This window comes from Budorcas taxicolor, chromosome 19 (assembly GCF_023091745.1).
Source record: "Budorcas taxicolor isolate Tak-1 chromosome 19, Takin1.1, whole genome shotgun sequence".
Classification (NCBI taxonomy): domain Eukaryota; kingdom Metazoa; phylum Chordata; class Mammalia; order Artiodactyla; family Bovidae; genus Budorcas; species Budorcas taxicolor.
The window spans coordinates 33,925,881-33,948,197 of NC_068928.1; the positions used below are offsets into that span (position 1 = coordinate 33,925,881).

Sequence of the window (22,317 nt, forward strand, 5' to 3'; positions counted from 1 at the left end):
TTGGGTTCTAACATCACTTTCCATTAAAATCATCCTCCCTCTGCCCCTCAGGAAGGGCTGGTTCTGGGTCTGAGGCAGAAGTCCTGGAGGAGCCTGGGATGTGTCATCAGAGAGATGGGAGGTGCTCAGAAAACCACAGGGATTTGTCAAAAGGACAAGGGGCATCTGGAAGGGGTCCCACTGACCAGATCTGAGACAATGTAAGCATCAACATAAATAATAGTAATGGATCGTAATCTTTACTATCTGAAAGCAAGATGTCACCTTATCAATATAAATAAAGGAAGAAAATTCTTTTTTTTTTTTTTTAACAAAAAAATAAAACCAATCTGACTTCACGCTGATTCAGCCAGTCCCCATCCAACACCCCAGGGCTCTTCCTTACTCTCTTTTTGGGACCGTGGTCACCCTCCTTCCCTGCACAGCAAACTCCATCCTCCGTCCTTGGTTCGGACGGCTTCACTGCTTTAAGTGGTTTACGTTCTTTCCCAAGAGACTCAGCCTCATCCCAGAATTGCCACACCGATCTCACCACCCACAGCAAACCTAAGCAAAGGTCCACACTTATTTTCAGTCCTTTTTTGACCTTAGGCTCACCATTCCACTGAAGGTGCCCAGTGTTTAAACCAGAAGAGGCGCCTTCTGAGCTGGGTATTGATGGATGAATAGGAGTCTCCTGGGAAGAGAAAGGGGAAGAGAGGCCATGCGTGTGGAAAGGCTGGGGGGCGACTTGGACATGTGAGGTGTTCCCCCTGCTGTGGCTGCAGTCCAGCTTTGTTCAGAGGGAAGGGGAGTAACAAAGAATGAGTCTGGAGAGGTGGCGTGGGGAGGAGTAACAGGGAAGGCCCTGGTGGTTGGGCCAGGAGCTTCGGGTCAATAGTGGGTCACAGGGGGCGTCAGAGTTTAGAAACTGTGGTGGATGGATTGGTAAATGAGTGGGAGTGGCTGCGACCACAAGTTCAGCATCCTTGCTGCTGTGGAGACTCGGTTTTATCATCTGTAAGGTGGGTGCAGGAGGAGGACCCACTCCCAGGGCTGCTGGGGGACGCCCTGGAGTCTGAGAGGGGCCCGTGGCTCACACCTCCTGTCTGGGACATCTCTGCTTCCTGTTTCTCCGTCAGGGGAAGTCTCGGTCTCAGCTTCAAAAGCACAAACAAGCTCTCAAAACAAAGGAAGCTGGTCCTCGACTGCGGAGGAAGCAGGAAGCTGCCGGCCCTGCTAGCAGCCCAGCTGCCGGGGCTTGGGGACGGCGGTATGGAGTCTGTGGCCCTGTACAGCTTCCAGGCCACGGAGAGTGACGAGCTGGCCTTCAACAAGGGGGACACGCTCAAGGTAGGGTGGCCGGGGCTGGCCGAGCTGTGCCTATGTGGTATGGGGGGGGGGGGTGCTTAAAATCAGGGCCTGGATGGCCCTTCTAATAGAGTCTAGTCTCTGGAGGAAGATAGGCCCAGCTTCTCCAGCCATTGGCTACGTGACTCTGGACAAGCCACTTTCTGCCTCAGATCCTCAGTTTTCCCATCTGAGAAATGGGGAGTTAGTTAGTGCTCCCTTCTTTAGGAGCCATTCTGAGAATTCAGCGTAGTGAGTGGCAGGGCCTGATTCAACACCCAGTTTCCCAGGAAATAATTTGAAATAAGTTAGAGAGAGAGAGGCAAAGAGACCGAGACAGAGAGAGGGTCTTGGGAATTAAGTACACACACTGACCTATCGGGGATAAAACAACTGTGACTAAGGGTCTAGATGGGCCTCCCCCAAGGTGAGATGAGCCTCAACGCTACGCAGCCCCCTCGTGGAACCTCTGTGAGGAGCACACACCCTCCAGGGCAGAGGGGTTTCCAGGCTCTCTCTCTCGGGAAGTGTCCCTGCTTACATGCCTGCATCTGGAAGCGGAGCTCAGGGCCCTAATTTGGGAGTGTCTGGCACAATTTGGGCGCTGGAGCTGCCATCAAGTCCCGCTCAGGAAGCTCCCTGGGCCCCAGGCTCCACGCCGGCCCCGTAGGCATGAGACAGGCCATCCTTCCAGTCTGAGCCAGGGCCCCACTCCGCGCCACCCCAAGCTTCAGGCCTCAGAAGGGACAGCACCTCCCGTGGGCTGACCATGTATGGAGCCAGGTCTGAGCTTGGCAGTGTGCTCCAACATCCGCTTAAACTGCTGCAGGCCCATTTTGCAGCTGACTAAGAAAGGCCCCCAGGCACCATGACTCGCTCAGTGTGGGGTCGAATGTGAACCCTGAACCTGGGCTGGGGCGAGAATTTGACAGTTCTAAGACCACATCATTTTGAGGAAGTTCCCCCTTATCTGTGCTGGGATGCTGGCCCTTGGCCCCCTGGGTGGCCGGCAGGGGGTGTTGACCTGAAGACGTGTGGTTACCTGAGGGCGGGGAAGGCTGGCACCAGGACCACCAGGCCAGTGCAGGAGACTGAGATCTAGGTCCGGCTCACAGGCCTTGTTAGCCAGTCTCAGAGAGTTTGGGTCTCTAGTTCCAGACTCCGGGGCTTGGGAGAAAGTGGAATCATGAGGAATTTGGAATGGGGTGGTCGGTCAGTGCTTTTCACCTGAGACCTGTGATGGGCAGTGTGGTGGGGAAGGATCTGTGGGGTCCCCCAAGGGAATCACTGTAAAAACTATGACACCCCCTTCCCTCCTGGATGCCTGGGCTCACTACCCACCCAGAGACTGGCTGAGTTCCCACTAACCCTGGCTGGAGCACTGGCATCTCCTGCTGTGTTTGCTTCTAACCCGGGCTCCTGAGGGCAGGGACATAAACCAGTGCCGGCACGGGGCAGGCCCTCAGCAAGACACGGGGTGTCAGAGGAAGGAAGGCGGGATTAAGATGTTAGCCAAGACCCAGGAGGGGACCTCTCAAGGCATGACAGGCCATGGGAGGGGCTGCCTTTTCCTTCTTTCATGCAACAAACCCTTGCTGCCCTGTGGAGCATTGTCCTGAGTGCTGAGGCCACAGGCAGTGGACAAAGCCCAATCTCTGCCCTCCCAAACCTGACATTCCAGAGGGTGAGTCATGCCAGGAGGTGACAGATGGATGGAAGCAATCACCAGGGAAGATGGAATGCAGAGGGTGGGAGGGGCAGGGGGACAGCTTTAGACTGGGGGGGGGGGGGGCGGTCTGGGCAGTCTCTCAAAAGAAGTGACACCTCAGCTGAGATCTGAAGGGTGAGTGGGACCCAACCATGCAGAGAAGAGGCGGGGGAGGAGAGTGAAGGAGGAGATGCATCCAGCGGGGGTGGGGGTGTGAGTGAGTCTGCAGCGTGGATTCAGCCTAGCTCCGTGCTCCACGATGACATAAAATATCACACAGTCCCTAAAAACGCCATCTGGGGAGGGGTCATTTAACAACTCAAAAATGCTCATGAGGCAACGTGAAGTGGCAACAAGGCAGAATACAGAGGAATATACACAGAGAGCCAACTCACACGTACTCAGTAGATTTGAGTTCTAGGGATGGGAGACTGACATTCTGCAGGTGAGAAAGGGAAAGCTAAGCCTCTTACAGGCACCGGATTCGTGCCTAGGAGAAAACACCAGAATGTCCTGAGGAGTTAGTCCTTGGTCCTGGGAGGCGGGCCATCAGCAAGTCCCACCTCCTTGTTCATGCCCCTGCCTTTCCCTGAGGGACAGGGATGAGCAAGTGGGCCTTCCAGGCCCAGACCTGGCGACAGGGCCCTTCCTCACGGTGGTGCAGGTGCCAGGTCAAATTCTGCCTTGATTTAAGGTTTTGATGGATTTTTTTTTTTGCATTAAATTTTAAACAGTCTAATTTTTAGAACAGTTTGAGGTTTACAGAAAAATCGAGAAGACAGTACAGAGGGAGCCGCATCTGACACCACACGCCCACTCTCACCCATGCACACCCTCTCCTGTGGTAACATTTTAAAGTATCAGCTTGGTTCATTTGTTACTTTAATAGACTGATATGGATACATTATCATTAACTACTGACAGCATGAAAATTTTTAGCACTGATTTTGATTTTTTAACATATTCTCTTAAAATACTATTTACATTGATTCATGACATCCTCGGAGCTCCCTAAAATTTTGCACTCAAAGTGCCTCCCCTACCTCACGTGGTCTGGAGTCCGATTTCTGTAACTGCAAAAGTTCGACGCGACAGCCCTGCAGCCCTGCAGCCCGGCAGCCCTGCTTCCTCTCCAACACCCGTCTGATGACTGAGCATGCAGGGTGTCCATTCACGGGCGTGTTTCCAGCGCACCAGCTGTGAGCGCCCAGTGGACACGCAGATCCCAGGCCCTGGGAGCTGGCAGGACGCTGTTCTTCCAATCTAAGAGCTCTGCTCTTAGATGATCCTCTGGACAAGTAGCCCCAAATGTCACTTCCCTAAAACATAGCCCCCTCCCAGGAGCAGGCTGCTTTGGGTGCACAGTACCTGGCTCTCCTGGCTAGAGGAAAGATGTTGGTGCTGGCTTACCTCTACCTCTTTATCGACAGCCTGGCCCCCAGAACCCAGACTCAGGGCGCCCACGGCCTCAGCACCTCCACGGGGACGGCCGGTGCGCCCCAGGTTGGACACAGCCAGCCCTCTGCTCCCCACCTGCCCCCGCAGCTGTTCCATCGCACCCGGCAGCCACACCCGCCCACCAGCACCCAGGCCCAGAACTTGGGGGTGGTCTTGGCTGCTTTCTCTGCATCTCAGAGCCAGCCTGTCAGCAGTTCCCCCTAAACCATCCCTAATCTGACCGCATCTCAGTCACCCCAGTCCAGGGCCCCATCACCGCTCACCTGGGCCCAGCTCCTCACATCCCTCCCTCCAGTCCACAGCCTGGTCTCCACACGACAGCCACAACCCAGAGCCTGACCTTCCCCCAGTGGCCCTCAATGGTTTCTCTTGTTTGTTTTTGTAAATAATTTTATTTATTTATTGGCTGTGCTGGGTCTTTGTTGCTGGGTGGGCTTTCTCTAGTTGCGGGAACAGGGGCTACTGTCTGGTTGCTGTGCTTGGGCCTCGCATTGCTGCAGCTTCTCTGGTTGCTGAGCACAGGCTCTGGGGCGCGGGGGCTTCTGTGCTTACAGCTCGCGGGCTGTAGGGCACAGGCTCAATAGTTGGGGTGCTCTGTGGCCTGTGGGATCTTCTTGGATCAGGGATCGAACCTGAGTCTCCTGCATTGGCAGGTGGATTCTTTACCACTGAGCCACAGGGGAAGCCCACTCCTCTTGGTTTTGAAAATAAAAATCAGAAGAGCCTCCTCACTCCCACCAGAGTACGATAACGTCCAGCTCTCTCCCTCCCTGTGCACCTCGCGGCCTGGCCCCTGCCTTAGCTGCAGTCACACAGCTTTCCTTTCTGCTCCAAGGACAGCTCGCTCCCACCTTAAGGCCTTTACACTGGCTATTCCTTCGGCCACGGACGCTGTTCCCCATATCTCACGTCCAGCCTTTCCTGTAATTCAGGCCTCAGCTCACATGTCAGTCACCTCCTCAGAGATGCCTTTCTTGCCCACTCTCCCAGCCCTGTGGACAATCCCCTGCCCCAACCAGGCATCTACGTCTTCCTGACGTATGTCTTGCGAGCACTCCCCGCTGCATTAAATTATCTTGTTTATTATCTGCTTCCTGTTTCTCCCTCTGCCTCTGCCCACTAAAGCGGGAATCTGCTGCCCCCTGCTGTGTCACTGGGCTGGACACAGAGCCTGTCCTGCAGGAGGTGCTCAGTGACCATGCTGGCCAGGGGATAGTGGCACAGGACAGCACCCAGGAGAAGGGGCCAATCTGGGGGCAGGCCAAAGTGGGAGCATCACCAGGGAGGGTTGGCAATTCCTGTGTCTCAGAGGGTCTGGGGGCTTTGAGCAATGTTGACAGCAAGACCTCAGCTACCGCAACCCATCAAAACATTTCTGAGTCTTTCCCTGGAGTGGAGATGACAGGAAAACAAACAAAACTGGGACAGACAAGACGTGTTACAGCCTCATGTCCACACAGGACTTTGCAGGTCACAAAACACCACCACATGCCGTGTAGGCTGCGTCTGTTTTATGGTTGCAGAAACTGAGGCCAAGGCTGCAGAGAGAGTTAGAGGCAGGCAGACTGGTCTAGAACCCAAGGCTCCCGGGAACCTTCACTGAATCTGTGTCCCATAAGCCCTGATTTTCCCATTAAGCTGGAGTCGGGGAGGGGGGGTTTGTTTTGTGTTGTTTGGTTTTCAGCAAAAGTTTTCCTGAGTCAGCCACCTGCTTCCGGCTGTCCCTGGGGACGCTAGCCCGGCCCAGACAGTGGAGACAGGAAGGTGGGGGCTCGGCGGGCCAGGCGGTCCGACGAGCTGCTGCCCCAGCCCTCGCTCCCACGGGGCCTCTGCTTGGGCGGCTCAACTGTGTCTGATTTTTTGTCTCAACCAAGCATCCCCACTGGGTTGGAGCTGATACGTGGACCTGTTCTAGGACGGACAGGAAAGATGGCCCTTGGGCAGGGTCCAGAGACTGAATGGAGGGGGACTGGCATGAAGAGTGAGGGGGTCCTGCTCACCTCCTCTCTGGACCTGTGCCCTCCTCTGTGAAATAGCTTTTGATGACAGCAGCCGCAGGGGCCGGGGTGAGAAGGGATGGCCATGGCAAGCCAGCCCAGCAACAGGTGAGGGAGCCCAGCGTCCCGCCGCCACCCACAGCGGCTCCCACCTACACTCGGGTTTCAGTTCCCCTCGGGCCACCTGCAGGGCGACGTGAAACCTGTGACCCGAGCCTCGTCTCAGGCCAAATACCTCCCGTTTGCTCCCCAGGGTCTGAGCCCCCAACCCAACCGTCACCCCTGAGTTCAGACGTGCGGGTTTGTAAATGTGGGTGACCCCAGGTGACCACCACTTGGAGGGGCTCCTCAGACGTCCCCCCCGGGTCAGCGGAGGCATCGAGTAGTACCATGGGCCCCATGCCCAGGGCCACAGCTCAGGGACCAAGGGGCTGCGGGGTCTGCCCTAACCCCACAGGGTGCTGGGGGTGTGGGTGGCAGCACTTGGATATCCAGCTCCAGCCCCCCGAGCTCAGCCCACAAACCAAATCCTCCTCTGTGACCTGTGGGCAGGCCCCCCTCCAAAAAACGGGGCAGGGAAGAGCATGGAATCACACTGGGTGGGGCCAGTGACCTCGCCTTCCTCTGGGAAGCGGGCCCCGGGGCTGGGAAGGGGGCCCCTCAGCAAGGGAAGCCAACACTCCTGGGTGACCAGGAGCCATGTCTCTCCTGCCCACAGATCCTGAACATGGAGGATGACCAGAATTGGTACAAGGCCGAGCTGCGGGGCGCCGAGGGGTTTGTCCCTAAGAACTACATCCGCGTCAAGCCCCACCCGTGAGTAGCTCCCCCACATCCACAGGCCCCCTGCACCGCTGCCAAATGGCCCCTCCCAGCCTGGCCCAGACGGAGTGACCTGCAAGGCCTCACCCCAGCTTCCCTCCATCCGTCTGGAGCCCCCTGTCTGTACCCTGAGCAGAAGTGGGAGACAGAGGTGTGATGACTTGTCCCAAGTGGTGGTAGTCTGGGCCAGTCCAGGCCACAACACCGAGGACCTGGGACACCAGAGAGCAACTGGGCCCTGGAGAGGACGGGGCCTGGGCGCTCAACGGTGGGCCCACCGGCTGCGGCGTGGCCTCAGGCAGGCCCTGGCTCTCTCTGTTCTTGTTTCTCTGTCTGCAGTCCAAGGAGGGCCAAGGCTCCACTCGTGGGGGGTCCTAGGAGCCTGTGCGGGGGTGGGGGTGAGGGGCCAGGGAGGAGAGGGGCAGGAAGGAGGCAGCCCTGAGGGCCCTGCTGCTGGAGCAGGGGAGTGGGGGGAGCTGGACACTGGCCAGGCAGAGCTGGGACAGGGCAGAGCAGGAGTCAAGTGTGGGGCCCAGGCATCCCCAGGCCTGGGAACTGCTGGCCCAGGGAAGTCCCTGGTCAGGCTTTCAACGTTGAATGCCCTAGTCTCAGCCCCGGAACAGGCCTAAGTGGTCAAGAATCTGTGAAAAACCAAGTGGATATGCGTGGAGTGAAGGCTGAAGTAGCCTTGAGACACAGTCATTCACCAAACACTGGCTATGGCCCCAGGGACCCGGACCGGGTGATACTGGAGACACGTGTTGAGGTGTTCGGGTCAGAGCAGCGTGTCCCAGGGAGGGACAGGAGGTAAAGAAAGAATGACAAGAGAAGGCACTCAGCACTGAGATAACTAACCAGGGAGGCCTTCTCGGAAGAGGTGACAAACTGAGGTTTTGAAGGATGTGTGTAGGAGTTAGCTGCGTAGAGTCAGAAAAGGGCATTCCTGGGAGAGGGGCAATGAGAACCCCTGGCTGTGGGCCTGCCAGCGGGGCTTCAGAGCCTGGGTGGAGGGTGGGAGGAGCCACGGATGTGTTTCAGCGTGGATGGGGGTCCTGCATCTGATGCGGAGGCAGGTGACAGGGCTGGGCACGCTAGAGGGGGCAGGCTGGGAGGTGTGACATGTGTGTGGTTGTGGGGTGAAAGGAGAGCAAGGTGCAGGGCCAGGGTGGGGCCTGGAGGCTGTTTCCTCTTTATCTGTCTTCGAGTTCTTTCCAAAGCTGCCACCACCTCCGGCTTCCTGTGTTGGGCAAGGCCTCTACCCACCTAGCTCCCCTGTCTGGGCTCCAAGCACTCCCACCCCACGACAGATCCTGTAGCCTGGACTCCAGGCCTGCAAGGTCTCTGGGCTGTGTGACCTTGATTTCCGTAAAGGGAGACAGATGGCGAGAACCTGCCAGGGCCACCTGCCAGTGCCAGGTCAGTGAAAGACACAGTGGAAGTGGGAGCCTCCAGGTGGAGGCTGTGGCCCAGCAGAGGCTGCGAGCCTAGGAGGTTGGAGGCCGCTGAGAAACCCAAGTAGAGGCTTTGGTTTACTCAGAAGGAAAGAAAAGCCGATGGATTTCAGGGCCATGCCCTTTGGCTCAATATGGTGGTTGAAGCCAGTCTCCACCAGGGTGGGTAGCAGCCGTGGAAGGTTCCATGTCTGATGGCCCTGGGGTCCCTGGGACAGATCAGGGACCAAGGGCATTTCCCCCACCTGACTGAGGCCAGGTCCAGGTGCGTTCTGGGCTAACTTCACCCTTGCCCTGGCTCTGAAAGAGCAGTGGGGAAAGTCCAGCCAGCTACTGACTCAGCCCTTGGGGCTCCAGTGCGGGACGTGGCAGGGCAGAGGTCTCGGGCGGGCCCTGATCACCGCCACCACCCTGCAGCCCAGGGAGCCTGGGGCAGGTGTGATGGAGGCCATCTACTCCCAGGGCCTCTGGGCATTGCGGGCAGGGTCCATCGAGGGTCTGACCCCGTTGTGTGGGGGTCTAGGAGTGCATGGTCTGCTGGGCCGGGGAGGTAGAGTAGAAGTTTGCCAGGAGTGTGGGCAGACCAGCTAATGGTGGGGGAGGTGGGGTCCGCATGGGTGAAGGTCGGAGCAGTGGCGGTAAACCCCTGCAGGTGGCAGTGCCCTCGTCCTCCCAAGGGCCCTGCAAGCTGGGTGCTCTCGTCACCGTCTTGTGGGCCAGGAGATGGTGGCACAGAGACGAGTGGCCTGTCCAGGGTCAGAGACGGAGGGAGGTTTGCCTCAGGTACTGTGGGCCTGGGCTGTGCCCACCAGGACGGAGTTGGGGAAATTTGCCAGGCAAATCTTGGGAGGGGACCTCTGCTCCTTCTTGGGCCTCAGTTTCCACATCAGTAAAATGGGGGCTAAGTGAGGAGTGAGGTGGGTTCTGGGGGTGTCAGGATGGGGAGGCTGGTTTCTCCCATCCTGTCCTTTGAGCCACTGAGGACCAGGAGGGGGCTGGGCAGCCTCCTCAAGACTGCGGTTGCAAAAGCCTTTGAGGGTGACGGCCGCCCACACACAGACGCCTCCTGTGGGGTTTTGTGGGTTCTTCAGAGACACCGGGCTCGGGAAACGCCCACATGGGGCCCCACTGGACCCCTGCTCCCCCCGTGGCAGCACCTACACCTGTTCCTGCTGGGGGCTTCCCAGAGGAGCTCCGTTCTGGGCACCCCCAAGCCCCGGGCCCTCCACGTCCCAGCTCAGCCTCCAACCTGGAGGTTCCTCCGGGACTCCCAGAGACCCAGGCTGAGCTCTCAGAGGCAGCCTGGAGCCCCACCCTTGGCCACCACCCCCACCACCTCCACTCCGGGAAAACCCACCATGAGATGGGCCCAGGCCTCCCCACCCCCTAGCATGGGGGCAGTTGTGGGCTAGAAGCTCACTTTTGGGGTATGGGCTCCCAGGAGTGGCGTCTAGAACACAATGTCAGGACCAGGATTTTATTTTGGGGTGGAAGGTGGGGAGGAGACTTGGAACTGCTCCTTCTGGTTGGAACCAAGGTGCCAACGCCATGAGCTGAGCAAGGTGCCTGTCCTGCTCCCCTCGGTCACCACCTGAGACGTTGAGGGCCCAACCCGCCCACACACAGGCCGGGCACATCAGTAAAAAGCCCTCGGAGGAGCTGGCAGGCAGGGGAGGGGCAGGTGGGGCTACAGGCAGGACCCTGTCTGCCTGCACCTGAGCCCCTGTGCTGAGCTTGCAGAGCTCTCTGTCAACATCCTGACATGACAGGAAATTCCTGCCTCATATCCGCCCTGGCGCTCAGACTCAGGAAGGGGAGAAGGGAAACGGCTCAGGGAAGGGAGGCTTGGCGGCCTCGGGGCGCCAAGGTCTCACGGTGAGATTCCGGCCACAATGGGCTTTGGTTTCCCCATGTGAACATCAAGAGTGGACTAAAACCCTGGGGCTGAGAAGCCAGCTGGAGATCACCTGGGCCCTCTGAGGGTAGGTGATTCCCAAAGAGCCAGACTCTGCCAGACTGCCTGGTGCATTTACAAGGAACCTTCTATATACCCAGTTCTGTTTGGTCAGAAGGAAGAGGGACTTGAACCTGTGAGGAAAAGTCCAAGTGGCCTCAGTCTGTGCATCTGTGAAACGGGTACAGGGAGAGACTCTTCCTTGCCAGAGCAATATTTCTCTTTGGTGGTGGTTTACTCGCTAAACTGTGTCTGACTGAAAAAAAGACAAAATAAATTGTGTTTGACTGTTCACAATCCCACAGACTGTAGCCAACTAGGCTCTCTCTGTCCATGGAATTCTCCAGACCAAGAATACTGGAGTGGTTTGCCATTTCCTTCTCCAGAGAATCTTTCCTACCCAGGGATTGAACCTGGGTCTCTTGCATTATAGGCAGATTCTTTACCATCTGAGCCACCAGGGAAACCCGTTTCTCTCTGGTCATCTTTAAAATATTTTTTCACTTTTAAGAACCTACAATAGGAAATGTAAAAGCCCAGGTCGGGGTGGCTGGGTCAGAGTTCACTGAGGTGTGTGTTTGCCTGAGTCTGTGCTCATGTTAAGTCACTCAGTTGTGTCTGACTCTTTGTGACCCCGTGAACTGTAGCTTGCTAAGCCCTGGGATTCTCCAGGCGAGAATACTGGAGTGGGTTGCCATGCCCTCCTCCAGGGGATCTTCCCAACCCAGGGATCGAACCCGAGACTCTTGCGTCTCCAGCATTGGCAGGTGGGTTCTTTACTACTAGCGCCACCTGGGAAGCCCCATGTGTTTGTTTGGTGTGTTGGCAAAGGCTTGTGCTCGGGAGGCAGAATGCTGGGACTAGGTACAGCTCCTGTCTGCCACCATCTGTGACCTTGGGTACATGACTTCTGCCTCTCCGGGCCTTAGGTTGATAGTCTGTAAAGTGGGTGCAGTCGCACCTCCTGTGTCCAGGACTGCTGGGAGGACCCGGCTGTGATGGGTGCCTGGGACTGGGCAGGGTGGCCGGCCCCTGCCCTCACGTTGCCCTCTCTGCAGGTGGTACTCGGGCCGGATCTCCCGGCAGCTGGCGGAAGAGATTCTGATGAAGCGGAACCACCCAGGAGCCTTCCTGATCCGGGAGAGTGAGAGCTCCCCAGGGGAGTTCTCTGTCTCTGTGAAGTGAGTTCTGACCCGAATACGCGGAGGAGGGTGGGCAAGGACAGGCCCTCAGAGCGTGGAGGGAACGACAGACCCCTGGAAGCAAATGATCGTCTGGGTGTGAGATGACTGCAGGGAGTGGCCCTGGGCAGTGAGGATTGGAGGCTGACTGGGAGTCCTCCCATGCCAGGCCAAAGTGTCAGCCGTTTTTCCACGAGCAGCAAGTCACCAGGGGAAGCTGATATGACAAGGCTGCAGGGGGAGAGCAGCAGGCCCCCCGGGGTGGGTGTCCAGGGTGCGCTCTGGACAGGCTCCCCCTTGTGCTACGCAGTCAAGAGGATGGACCCTGGGGCCAGAGTGCTTAGGTTCACATTCCAGCTCGGCCATTTCCTGTCTGTGTGACTTTGGGCAAGTCACTTAACCTCTCTGTACCTGTTTCCTCACGTGTAAAATGAGTTATTGCGAGGAGCAAATGAGTCATTCTATCGAGAGCGGTTAGAACAGTGGCTGCCACTGAAGCAGGGTGGCAGCCTCTGGGCAGAGCAGAACCTGAAACCAGAAGTCACAATGGGGCAATAAGCAGTCCAGGTGGAAGGAGGGGCAGGAACCGGGGAGGGGGTCGGGCCCTGCTTGGCTCTGTCCTGCCTCTTCTGCACCTGAAACAGGGGGATGTGGGAGCAGCAATTCAAGGACTAGTCGCTGAGTTGTGTGCAGTGTGCCGGGCAGCGTCAGGGACTCAGGAAGCAACAGGAAAAAAACAAAGTTGCTGTCCTTCAGGGTTTGTGTCTTAGTCGGGGAGACAGACCTTGAACAAGGAGAGAAACGAACACAGCAGGAGCCAGGTGGCAGGGGCTGATGGCCTCAGGTTTGAGCAGAGATCTGTAGCTGCGGTGCAGGCTGTCCGGGGCCCCAGGAGTGAGGACTGGGAGGAGAGCTTCCAGGCAGAGGGACCAGCAAATGGAAAGCCCCTGGGGTGACTGGGCAAAGCCAGTGGGGGGAGGGGTGTCAAATCCAGAGAGAATGGCCTGATAGGTCCCAACCAGGGGGCGGGTTCCCCCAGAACAACAGACCGCCACGGAGCATCCCCACTAGGGGAAGGAAGTGGATCCCTTGGGCTACCGAGGAGGAGGATGGCTGGGATCAAGGGGGTGCCTGGAAAGAGCCAGGCGGAGCCTCTGGTATTAGCACTGGGATGGGGCTGGAGGGTCAGGGAGGTGCCATGTGCCCGTGAACTGGGGACCACCAACAATACCACCGTCAGGGTTGCTGAGGGCACTGGGCACGTAGCTGGATGGGATGGGCGGGTGGACGTGGGCAGTGTGGCCTCTGTGCTGGATGGCACCAGTCTTCTAGGACTTGGATGTGTCACAGCCAACGGCTGGCTGATTTTCCAATGGATAAACATACCTATGTTGATGGCTTTGATGGCTTCTGATGGGGCACCAGGCTCAGAGGAGGGAAGAGCTCATGTCTCCCAGCAGGCCGGCCATGAGGCTCCTGCTTGCAGAAATGTGCCCCAGGGGAGGCCTTTCCTATCTGTTCTGTACAGAGCTTGTGGTGGTGTGCGGTTGGCACACTGGAGCCCGGCAAGTGGGCTTCTCCTAGTCGGGGTCAGGAGGGCTGCTGGGGATGGTGGTCCCCCATCAGGGGTCACAGCCCTCACCCGCCCCTCTCCAAGCTTTGTCACCAGCCTTGGCTTTTATCACTTCCGTTTCCCAAAGCAAGGGCTCTCCTCCTCTCTGAGCCTCAGGGGTGGTGAGACCCCGGTTCTTGGCCCTGAGCGTCTGGAGCCCCCTGACTTGCCCCTCCCTCCACAGCCCAGCCCCTGAGGCCAGTGGGTCCCCCGAGGAACAGGAAGTGGCAGTTTTCCCTGTGCCAGCTCCCAGGGCCCAGTATCTCCTGGGAGAGGCGCCCGCCAGGCGGGATGGTCTGGCCTCGCTCCAGGAATCAGCTCCAAGGTCACCGCAAAGGAGGGCACAGGGGCCTTCTTTGGCCACCTCTGCAGCCTGAACTGAGCTTCTACCTGCCTCCCTCTCCCCTGAGAGTGGATCCCATGGCCTGAACTTCCGCCGTGGGTGCCCTGGCACCCTGCCCTCTCCTGGAGCCTCCCTGGGCATGCAGACCCGCCACCCGAGGCACGGGGTCAGGCCAGCCAGCTCAACATTTGGGGTGTGTGTGTGTAGGACAGGGGAGGAGTCCCTCAGAGAGTGAGGGACTGGGGTCTCCACGGTGCCTGATCGAGGGAAGTTCGATGGCAGCAGACATTCCACAGGCTGGAGGAGATGACATCTGAGCTGGGCCCTGAGGCATGAGTAGGAGTTTGGTGCACAAAAAGGAGAGGCGATGCCAGGCCCAGGGAACAGCAAGTGTGAAGACCAGGGGTCGGGCAGAGAAGGTGGGCTTGGAGAGCAGTTTGTCTGAGCAGGAGGGGGATGGACAGTTTTAGGGAGCCAGCACCAGTGCCGTCTGGGAAAGGGGCCTGGAATGTCCCTCAGAGAAATCCCCGCACACAAACTGTCCCCCCTGCTCCACCCCAGGCATCCTGCCCAAGCCCTCTCCCCTAGCTCAGAGCCAGAACCCTGGGTGCCCGGGTTGTGGTGTGTACACAGCACCACAAGGTGGCGCCCTCCAGCCTCAGTTGCATCCCCCAGGGCCAGGATCCTGGGTCCTGCCCCTATTCTGGTCCATGCTCCGTGAGGCGGCCTTTCAGGGCCCTTGGAGGACCACCAGGCAGACCTCAGAGCAGGAAACAGACTCAGGGCATCTGTGCTAGGAGAGTGGCTTTTGAGCAAGAATATCAGCTGTGTAACCCTGGGCAAGGTACCTGGTCTGTTTCCTCGTCTGTGAGGTGAACATCGATGTAAGGGGCTGAGTATGCTGCCAAGTGTTGGCTTCCCTGGTGGCTCAGCAGTAAGGAACCCGCCTGCCAGTGCAGAAGGCACGGGCTCGATCACTGGGTTGGGAAGATCCCCCGGAGAAGGAAATGGCAACCCACTCCAGCGTTCTTGCCTGGGAAATTCCACCGACAGAGAAGCCTGGTGGGCTACTGTCCATGGGGTTGCAGAGAGTCAGATATGACTTAGCGACATGAACAATAACAATCCCCAAAGCCAGCTATAGTTGTCATTGCCATGTCAACTCTCCTAGGACCACACAGTGCCTCCTGGCCCCAGCCCCATGGCCCCAGCCTGTTAGAGAAAGGCCAGTGGCCATGTGGGGGTGAGCAGCCCAGCTCTCCCCCTGTGTAACCTCAGCAGATCCCATCCTCCTCGGCTGTGACATCCTTATCTCCACTGTGGAGACAGTAGCCAGGACGTCGTGAAGTCCAGTGACCCGACAGCCACCCTTCTGGGTGATGACTACACGGATGCATGCGCAAGAGCGTTTCCACCTCACTGGCAGGGCTCCCGGGACCTCTGATCCTACACGAGTGGCATCTCCCGCCCGCTCTCACCAAGCCTCATAAAGCTGTCAGAGGTGGGGTTTACGGGCCTTGCTCTGCCTCCCGGAGCGACAGTGGCCACGGCTGGGTGCCCTTTACGAGTTTACAGAGGGCGGTCACCCCCCACCCCCACCTCCGGGAGCATGTCTGAGCTGGTGGCCCGCGGGCCAGGGCAGGGGCACACGGCCTGGCTGTGTAACTTTTGCCCCCGCTCTGATACAGGCTGCGGTGGGCTCCTTGGTTGGAAGCAGTTTGTTCCCCAGTGAGACTAGGAAGATGCTTGCTTCTTTTCAGGCTCAGGTGCCTGGGGTCCCAACCTGTTTGCTCTACCCCTCTGGTTGCTGAGCCCCTACTGTGCACCAGGTCCCATGCCCAGTTTCAGGGACTCAGCTGCCAACAATTGAACAAAGCTCCCTGTCCTTTAGGTTCAGGTTCCACTGGGGCAACTGATAATTTTATACATGTATGTATGAGGAGATGTGTATGTATAATTTATTAAACAATTAGTAAATTATATAGAATCTTGGAAGATGAAAAAGGCTCTTGGAAAATGAAGCAGAAAGAATTGGAGGAAGGCATAGTTTTATGCAGGCAAAGACAGGGAGGAAGTGACCCCAGAAGCCTGGTGTGCAAGTGAAGAAACAAAGGCTCAGAAACGTGCAGTAACTTGCCTGAGGTCACACAGCCAGAAACAGCAGAACTAGCGCCCATTAACACCCCCATGACCTGAAAGACCAGGTCTGCCCTTCCGCTCTCCTTCCCTGAGGCTGAAAACCTGGTGTTGGGGGTTCTCTCTCCACTCCCTTCCCAAGGTTAGTTTGATTCTATCTCACATCTGGTGCAGAACAAGTCATCCACCCCCTCCTTTTTCACAGATGGGAAGACTGAGTCTACACAAGGGCCATGCCTTATCAGAAATCACCCAGTAGGCAGTCAGCAACCTGACATCCATCAGGCCACCAACCTGGTCTCCAAGCCCTGACTGGGGGGTCCTGGGGATCCTGACACCTTACCCCAGCCTTATTTATCCACCCTGGCCCACTGTCACCCTGGCTAATGCCGCCACCAGGCCAGAAAAACCTGCTGGGCAGGACCAGCGGCAGCTAGCATCAGGCCTGACTTCATCCTTTAGACTTTCCTGACAGCCCAGGGGCCTGGCCCAGCCCTCACCCCCCTGGGTAGGTGGGCGTGGGGGTCACAAACAGGGATACACACACCCATGGCTGCTCAGAGACGGATGCATATGGCCAGCCTCCCAGAGCAGAGAGAGACACGCACACATCCAGGTGTGATGGAGAGACACCAGGCCCAGACATCACACACATACACCAGGCTTGGTGCCCCCTCCAGCTCGGGAGGGCTCACCCAGCAGGGCCACCCCTCCTAGCTCTGGGGCCACCTGGACTTAGACTCGGGCCTGGGGAGGTAGGAGACAGGATGGCAGGGAGAGAGAGCCTGCCCAGGTGCTAGGTCCTCAGCCCTGTCACATGGAAGAGGGTCGGTCACTCGTTAGGCCAGGGGCTGGCTCAGAGGAGGGTCACGCCTGCTCACAGACACAGCAGACCTGCTGCCCCCAGCCGTGGGCAGGCTCCTCTCCCCTCTGGGCCCTGCTATCCCATCTTGAGCCATGCACAGGCTGGGGACTGGACCACGAGAGCTTCCCAGGTTTGAGAATCCACCAGTTGTCAAGCTGATGAATTTGAGCAAACTCTGGGAGATAGTAGAGGACAGAGGAGCCTGGCACACTGCAGTCCCTGGGGTCACAAAGAGTTGGACTCGACTTAGCAATTGAACAACAGCAATAAGGTTCTAGAACTTCTGGGTCCTTTGCCCCCTCCCAGGCCTCGCCCCTCCCCTGGGTATGATCAGGGAAACGCTCCATTCTGGGTGACGCCCGGGTAACTGAAGGTAACCTTCAAACACCAGAGTGTTCAAAACTGTGCTCACTTAGAGCTGAGGTCTCCTCAAAATCCCTACACCCTCCTCCGCCCCTCACCCGGAGGACAGCTGCTGAATACACCCCCAGCTCCTCTTCAGAGATGGCACTGAATTAGGGCCTCTGCCTCCCCAGCACCACGGCCACAGTCCAGGGGCCGGGAGAGCCCCAGGCTCTCTGGGACAGGGCACAAGGGAGTCAAGAACCGAGGCTGCAGCAGGCCGGACAGGAGGGAGGTGCCTGCCCGCCCGCCTGCCCTCCTCCCATCCCAGGACGTGGACACACATGTCTTACAGCCGACAGCACAGGTGCTTAGTCACCTGGGAACAATGCTTGCTGACGGCACATGAGCAGCTTTGTCTCGGGCCAGGGTGATGGCTCTGGCTGGTCACAGAGCCTCCAGCATTTTCTGGCCTCAGTTCTGCAGGTGCAGCTGGCTGCGCTGAGAGTGACGTGTGTTAGAGGGCCTGGGACGACGGCTCAGAGCCAGCGGGGGTTGCGGGGTGTCAGCGGGGTCTGGGAATGAAACAGCCAGTGAGCATGGATGCCCTGGGCTGCCCCACAGTGTCCCTGACCAGATCCTCTCCCAACTGGGCTATGCCTGGGCCGACTCCTGCCTTCCTGCCTTTGGGTATCTGTGAGCAGTGGGTTGCAGGCAGGCTGCACAGGGCTGAGGAAGACAAGGAGTCCCCTGACTCTGACGGAGGGCATCTGATGCAGCTCACAGAGCCTGGGCCATGTTACCCAGGCTTTGAAGCATGAATAAGAATTTGACTGAAGAAGAACTTGGAAGAAATACTGTAGCAGAGGTCTGGAGGCATGCTTGACAGTGGAGAGAGAGGTTACACGTGGTTGGGATCCTTGCCTTGGGCGGGGCGGGAGGATTCCCCCTCCCCCAAGCCCAGAGAGACAGAACGGAACAAATCTCTGTCTTAAATCTCACATCTTACCTTTAACAAGGCAGCACGCCAGGCCTGGGGCTGACAGGTGGAGGAAGTGAGCTCAGACAGGGATAGGCAGCTGGGGGATGGACGCCGAGCTCCGGTCCAGGCCATGGAAGCACTCAGACGGCAGCACTGCAGGAGCTCGGGCTGCCCAGGGTTGTGCGGCCCCTCCTGGCGTGGGATAGGCCGAGCACGATGCGGGACCGGCATGTCCCTCTGTCCTGTGGCCAGTCTGGGAGAGGCAAGCCATCCCTTCAGTTGGAAGGCGCTGGGCAGAGGGGTGGGATATAGTGCAGTTGGGATGCAAGGGTGGGTAAAGGGAGGGAGAAGAGAAAAGGGTACGTTGATCACATCAGAGTGTATTTGAAGAAAACTGAGGCTGGACAGGTCATCAGAGCCAGACCTTGAGATCAAGGTTTTAGGATTTTATCCCGAGGGCCGAGGGCCGTGGGGAGCCATGGGAGGTTCTTAAGGCGGGGTGGGGGTGGACAGGAAGTATCCCACAGCCTGAGCCTCTTGCACACTGGCAGGCTTTGGTCTAAGTGGGGATGGTCTTAGGACTCGCCCCTCGAGGGACTGTGAGAGCTGGGAGGGGATGAGGTTGGGGAGGGAAAAGAGAGTTAAGGCTGAGGGGACGTTGGAGAGAAGAGGTGCTGTCAACTCACCTCTCTCAGAGGAACCATGCAATATTGCCAATAAATGAGCACTCACCCAAAAGGGAGGTGTTACTATGAGGAAACTGAGGTTCAGAGAAAGTAGGTGATTTGCCTAAGGTCACAGAGCAAAAAAGTGTCCTGATCCAGGCTACATATCCTTAACTCCACACTCCACACTCCACAGCCAGGAGATTCCTTGTGCCTTGCATGGAGCCCGTTGGTGGGGCCTGGGACCCCTTCCCCACATTGTCTCCTCCTGACTCGGTCCTCACCTGGAGAGGAAAAGGCCAGGTTCCGGGGGCAGGGGGAGGGCCCATCCGAGCAGCTGTCTGAGATGGCCTCTCCCCCAGCTACGGGGACCAGGTTCAGCACTTCAAGGTGCTACGTGAGCCCTCAGGGAAGTACTACCTGTGGGAGGAGAAGTTCAACTCCCTTAACGAGCTGGTCGCCTTCTACCGGACCACCACCATCGCCAAGAAGCGGCAGGTCTTCCTGCAGGACGAGGAGCCCCTGCCCAAGGTGGGTGGGGTTGGGGGTGGCAGAAGTGTCTAGCACAGCTTCTCCAGTTCTGTCCTGGGGGTTGCCGTGAGGCAAGACGAGTTGGGGCGCAGGGGAGGCGGGAAGGGTGGGTAGAAACTGCCGGGCAAGCAGAGCCTGGCTTATTCTCCACCAGAAGCTGTGCGTGGCACACAGTAGGTGTCCAGTAGTTGTGTGTTGAGTGAGTGAAAGTATGCCACCTGCTGAGCCTCCTGGGAGCCTGCACCTCACAGGTAGGAAGCTGAGGCGCAGGGAGCAACGGGACTCATCCCAGGCCGCCTGCCAGGTGGGGTCAGCACTGGCTTCTGCTTGCCAGCAGCTGGCCTGGGGTTGGGAGGTGAGGCAGAGGGTGCCCATGGGCCAGGTCCTGGCCTGGTGGAGGGGGCCTAGCCACCCCTTGTTCTCACAATAACAGCAATTTGTCAGCCAGCTCTTTCATCAAGGGGCCCTGGGACCTGATCTCAGTCTCATTAGGGTGATGAAACCAGCCAGCGGGGTTATTAGACCTGACATACTGTTTTCCTTGGGACAGGGTGTCAGCAAGGCCTGGGGCTAGAGGTCGGGACACTGCACAGCCTAGTGAGCTTGGGTTCTGTGGGGGAGGGAGAGGGGGCTGCAGGCTGCTGCTCCAGTCCTCCCTGTTCCTAGCCCCCCAACCCCCGCTCCTGGCCAGGCATGAGCTTAGGGCCAGTTCATCCCTCCCGTGGGCCTCAGTTTCCCCTGGGGCCAGTAGGATGAGCCCTGGGAGCTGACAGGAGAGTAAACAGTGTTTTCAGAGGACCCCCCTGCCCCACCTTATGCACCCTCCTCCCATCAGCACACTTAGTGCCTGGCCCACTCAGAGCTCAGTCTCAGGGATGGGTCCCCCAGAGGGTCTACTGCCCAGGCCAGCTCTGCCCTTGGAAAGTGTGAGGGGCCCACGAGGGAGCTGGGGGCTCCAGGAGGGCTCTCCCACACCCACCGCCTGGCTCTGAGGTCACCCACCTTGCGAGGCAACTGCAGAGCAGGCCCGGCCCCTGGGACCCAGGCTGCCTCCTCTGTCCCGGGCAGAGAACCGCTAATTACAGCCTGTCCATGATCCTATCACCTGCCCAGATCAGATTCTGCAGGCTGGGAGCAGAGTGCCTGGTGGGCAGGCAGGTCCAGGGTGCTGGGTGTGATCATCACGGCGCCGGGCTGACGTGCCCGGAGGGGAGCTCTCATCCAGCAGCCATTCGCAGGGGACAACCAAGTCCCACAGAGGTCAGGGACTCACCTACAGCCACTGGGGCACAGGTGGGACTAGAGCCCAGCCGGCAAGATGAAAGTGTGCAAAGTGACATCCTTTGCCTCAAAGCCTGGCCAAAGGCAACAGCAGCAGACTGCTCATAGCCACACATCACTTTACAGTTTAAAGGCCTGTTCCCGTAGGTCTGGGGCCTGGAGTCAAAAGCTCAGGAGAGAGCCCCCAAGACGCACAGGTATCTAACCAAAGTCCCATGCTGAGGCCCAGGACTTGGTCCCTTGATTGCTGGCCATGTGATCCCAGCTGGGCTGCCAGGACAGACCCTGTGGAGATGCAGGGTCTGTGCTGCAGATGTGCAGGGAGTGGGCAGCAGGAGGCCCGTGGCGGGGTAGGGTGGGGGGATAGCTGTCATCTGAACCTGGACACAGAGCTGGGTTCAATCCCAACTCTGCCTCCTCTTGGCGATTCCGTGGGGACAGCCCAGCTGGGGTCTCCTGAAGGCCCACTGATCGTCTCCTCCCTCGCAGCCGCCCCGGGCCTGCTTCGCCCAGGCCCAGTTTGACTTCTCGGCCCAGGATCCTTCCCAGCTCAGCTTCCGTCGCGGTGATATCATTGAGGTCCTGGAGCGCCTTGACCCCTGCTGGTGGCAGGGCCGGCTCTCTGGGCGGATCGGCTTCTTCCCGCGGAGCTACGTCCAGCCGGTGCACCTGTGACCGGAGTGGGCCCAGGGGCTGAGTCAGTGGACCCGCCGTCCACCAGGCATGTGGAGAGAGGACACTGGCGCCCCCAGTACAGGGCTTTGGACAGGAGCATGGGTGTCTTGACTGTCTGGCTGGCCTTTGGAGCTTCATGCTAACTCGGATGGGCCCAGTGCCCTGGAACCACTGCCACGTGCAGTGCCCACCAGTCTGGGAGGCTCCAGGGCCTCCACTGGCCTCTGACGTCACAGGGTGGCCAGCAGGACCCGTCCACTCCAAACACCAATGCCCTGCCCCAGGAGGGCTGAAGACTCGGGCTCCACCCACTGGGGGCTGAAGCCAAGGAACTACAGGCTGGGCCTGCCTGTCCCTCCATTCAAAGCCCCAAGGGCTGGCTACTGGGGAGGGGGCCAGGGCCCAGCGTACTGGTGACTTGGACTTGCTGGACAGACCCTGGTGGAAAGCGACTTCTCAGCTGTCCTTTGAAGACTCTGGGCTCCACAGGCCTCCAACCCCCCTGTCCACTGCAGACACTTAGTGAGGAGGGCAGGGTAGAGGCAAGGTCCTGAGGAAGGAGGGCAGGGGTGGGAGGAATGGAGGCAGCTGCTCTTTGCCACTGGCCCCATGGGACGAATGCACTCCAAGGGGGCAGCCCTGGACATGGCCCCCTAGAAGACACAGCTGCATCTGCCGTATTTGTTGAGGCCCAGGTTCTGCCCAGACCAGGGCTTCAGCAAGCAGGGGTCACTGCAGACCAGGTGGGGAGCTGGGGCAGGAGCTGGGCTTTGAGGTCCAGCAGCATCCAGGATGCGGGCAGCCTCGGTGGGCCTGGCTTAAGGAGAGGCTGGGTGTCTATGGGGATGGCGCTGCCATACAACCCGGGATGCTCAGAGGCCTGAGCTCTGGTGAATTCGCTGCTCATGACCTGGGCCCGTGAACTCAAAATAAATACAGTAAAAGAATACAAGGATGTCCATGAGAAATCTCATTTTCTTTCCAA

General features: G+C 58.5%; 1 protein-coding gene across 1 annotated transcript; it reads left to right on the top strand.

The window, feature by feature from the left end:
• The first annotated feature begins 1,223 nt into the window (after positions 1-1,223).
• GRAP (GRB2 related adaptor protein) lies at positions 1,224-22,193 on the top strand. Its single transcript, XM_052658392.1, has 5 exons — positions 1,224-1,332; positions 7,211-7,308; positions 11,778-11,900; positions 19,208-19,376; positions 21,147-22,193. Exons 1-5 carry the CDS (start codon positions 1,255-1,257, stop codon positions 21,330-21,332), a joined length of 654 nt encoding a protein of 217 aa, XP_052514352.1. The 5' UTR covers positions 1,224-1,254; the 3' UTR covers positions 21,333-22,193.
• Positions 22,194-22,317: the final 124 nt, after the last annotated feature.

Bases quoted from the DNA above. Each gene is read 5' to 3' on its own strand.
- GRAP (XM_052658392.1), top strand. From the start codon at position 1,255: ATGGAGTCTGTGGCCCTGTACAGCTTCCAGGCCACGGAGAGTGACGAG. The intron at 7,309-11,777 runs GTGAGTAGCTCC...CCCTCTCTGCAG, and splicing joins ATCCGCGTCAAGCCCCACCC to GTGGTACTCGGGCCGGATCT. The intron at 11,901-19,207 runs GTGAGTTCTGAC...CCTCTCCCCCAG, and splicing joins GAGTTCTCTGTCTCTGTGAA to CTACGGGGACCAGGTTCAGC.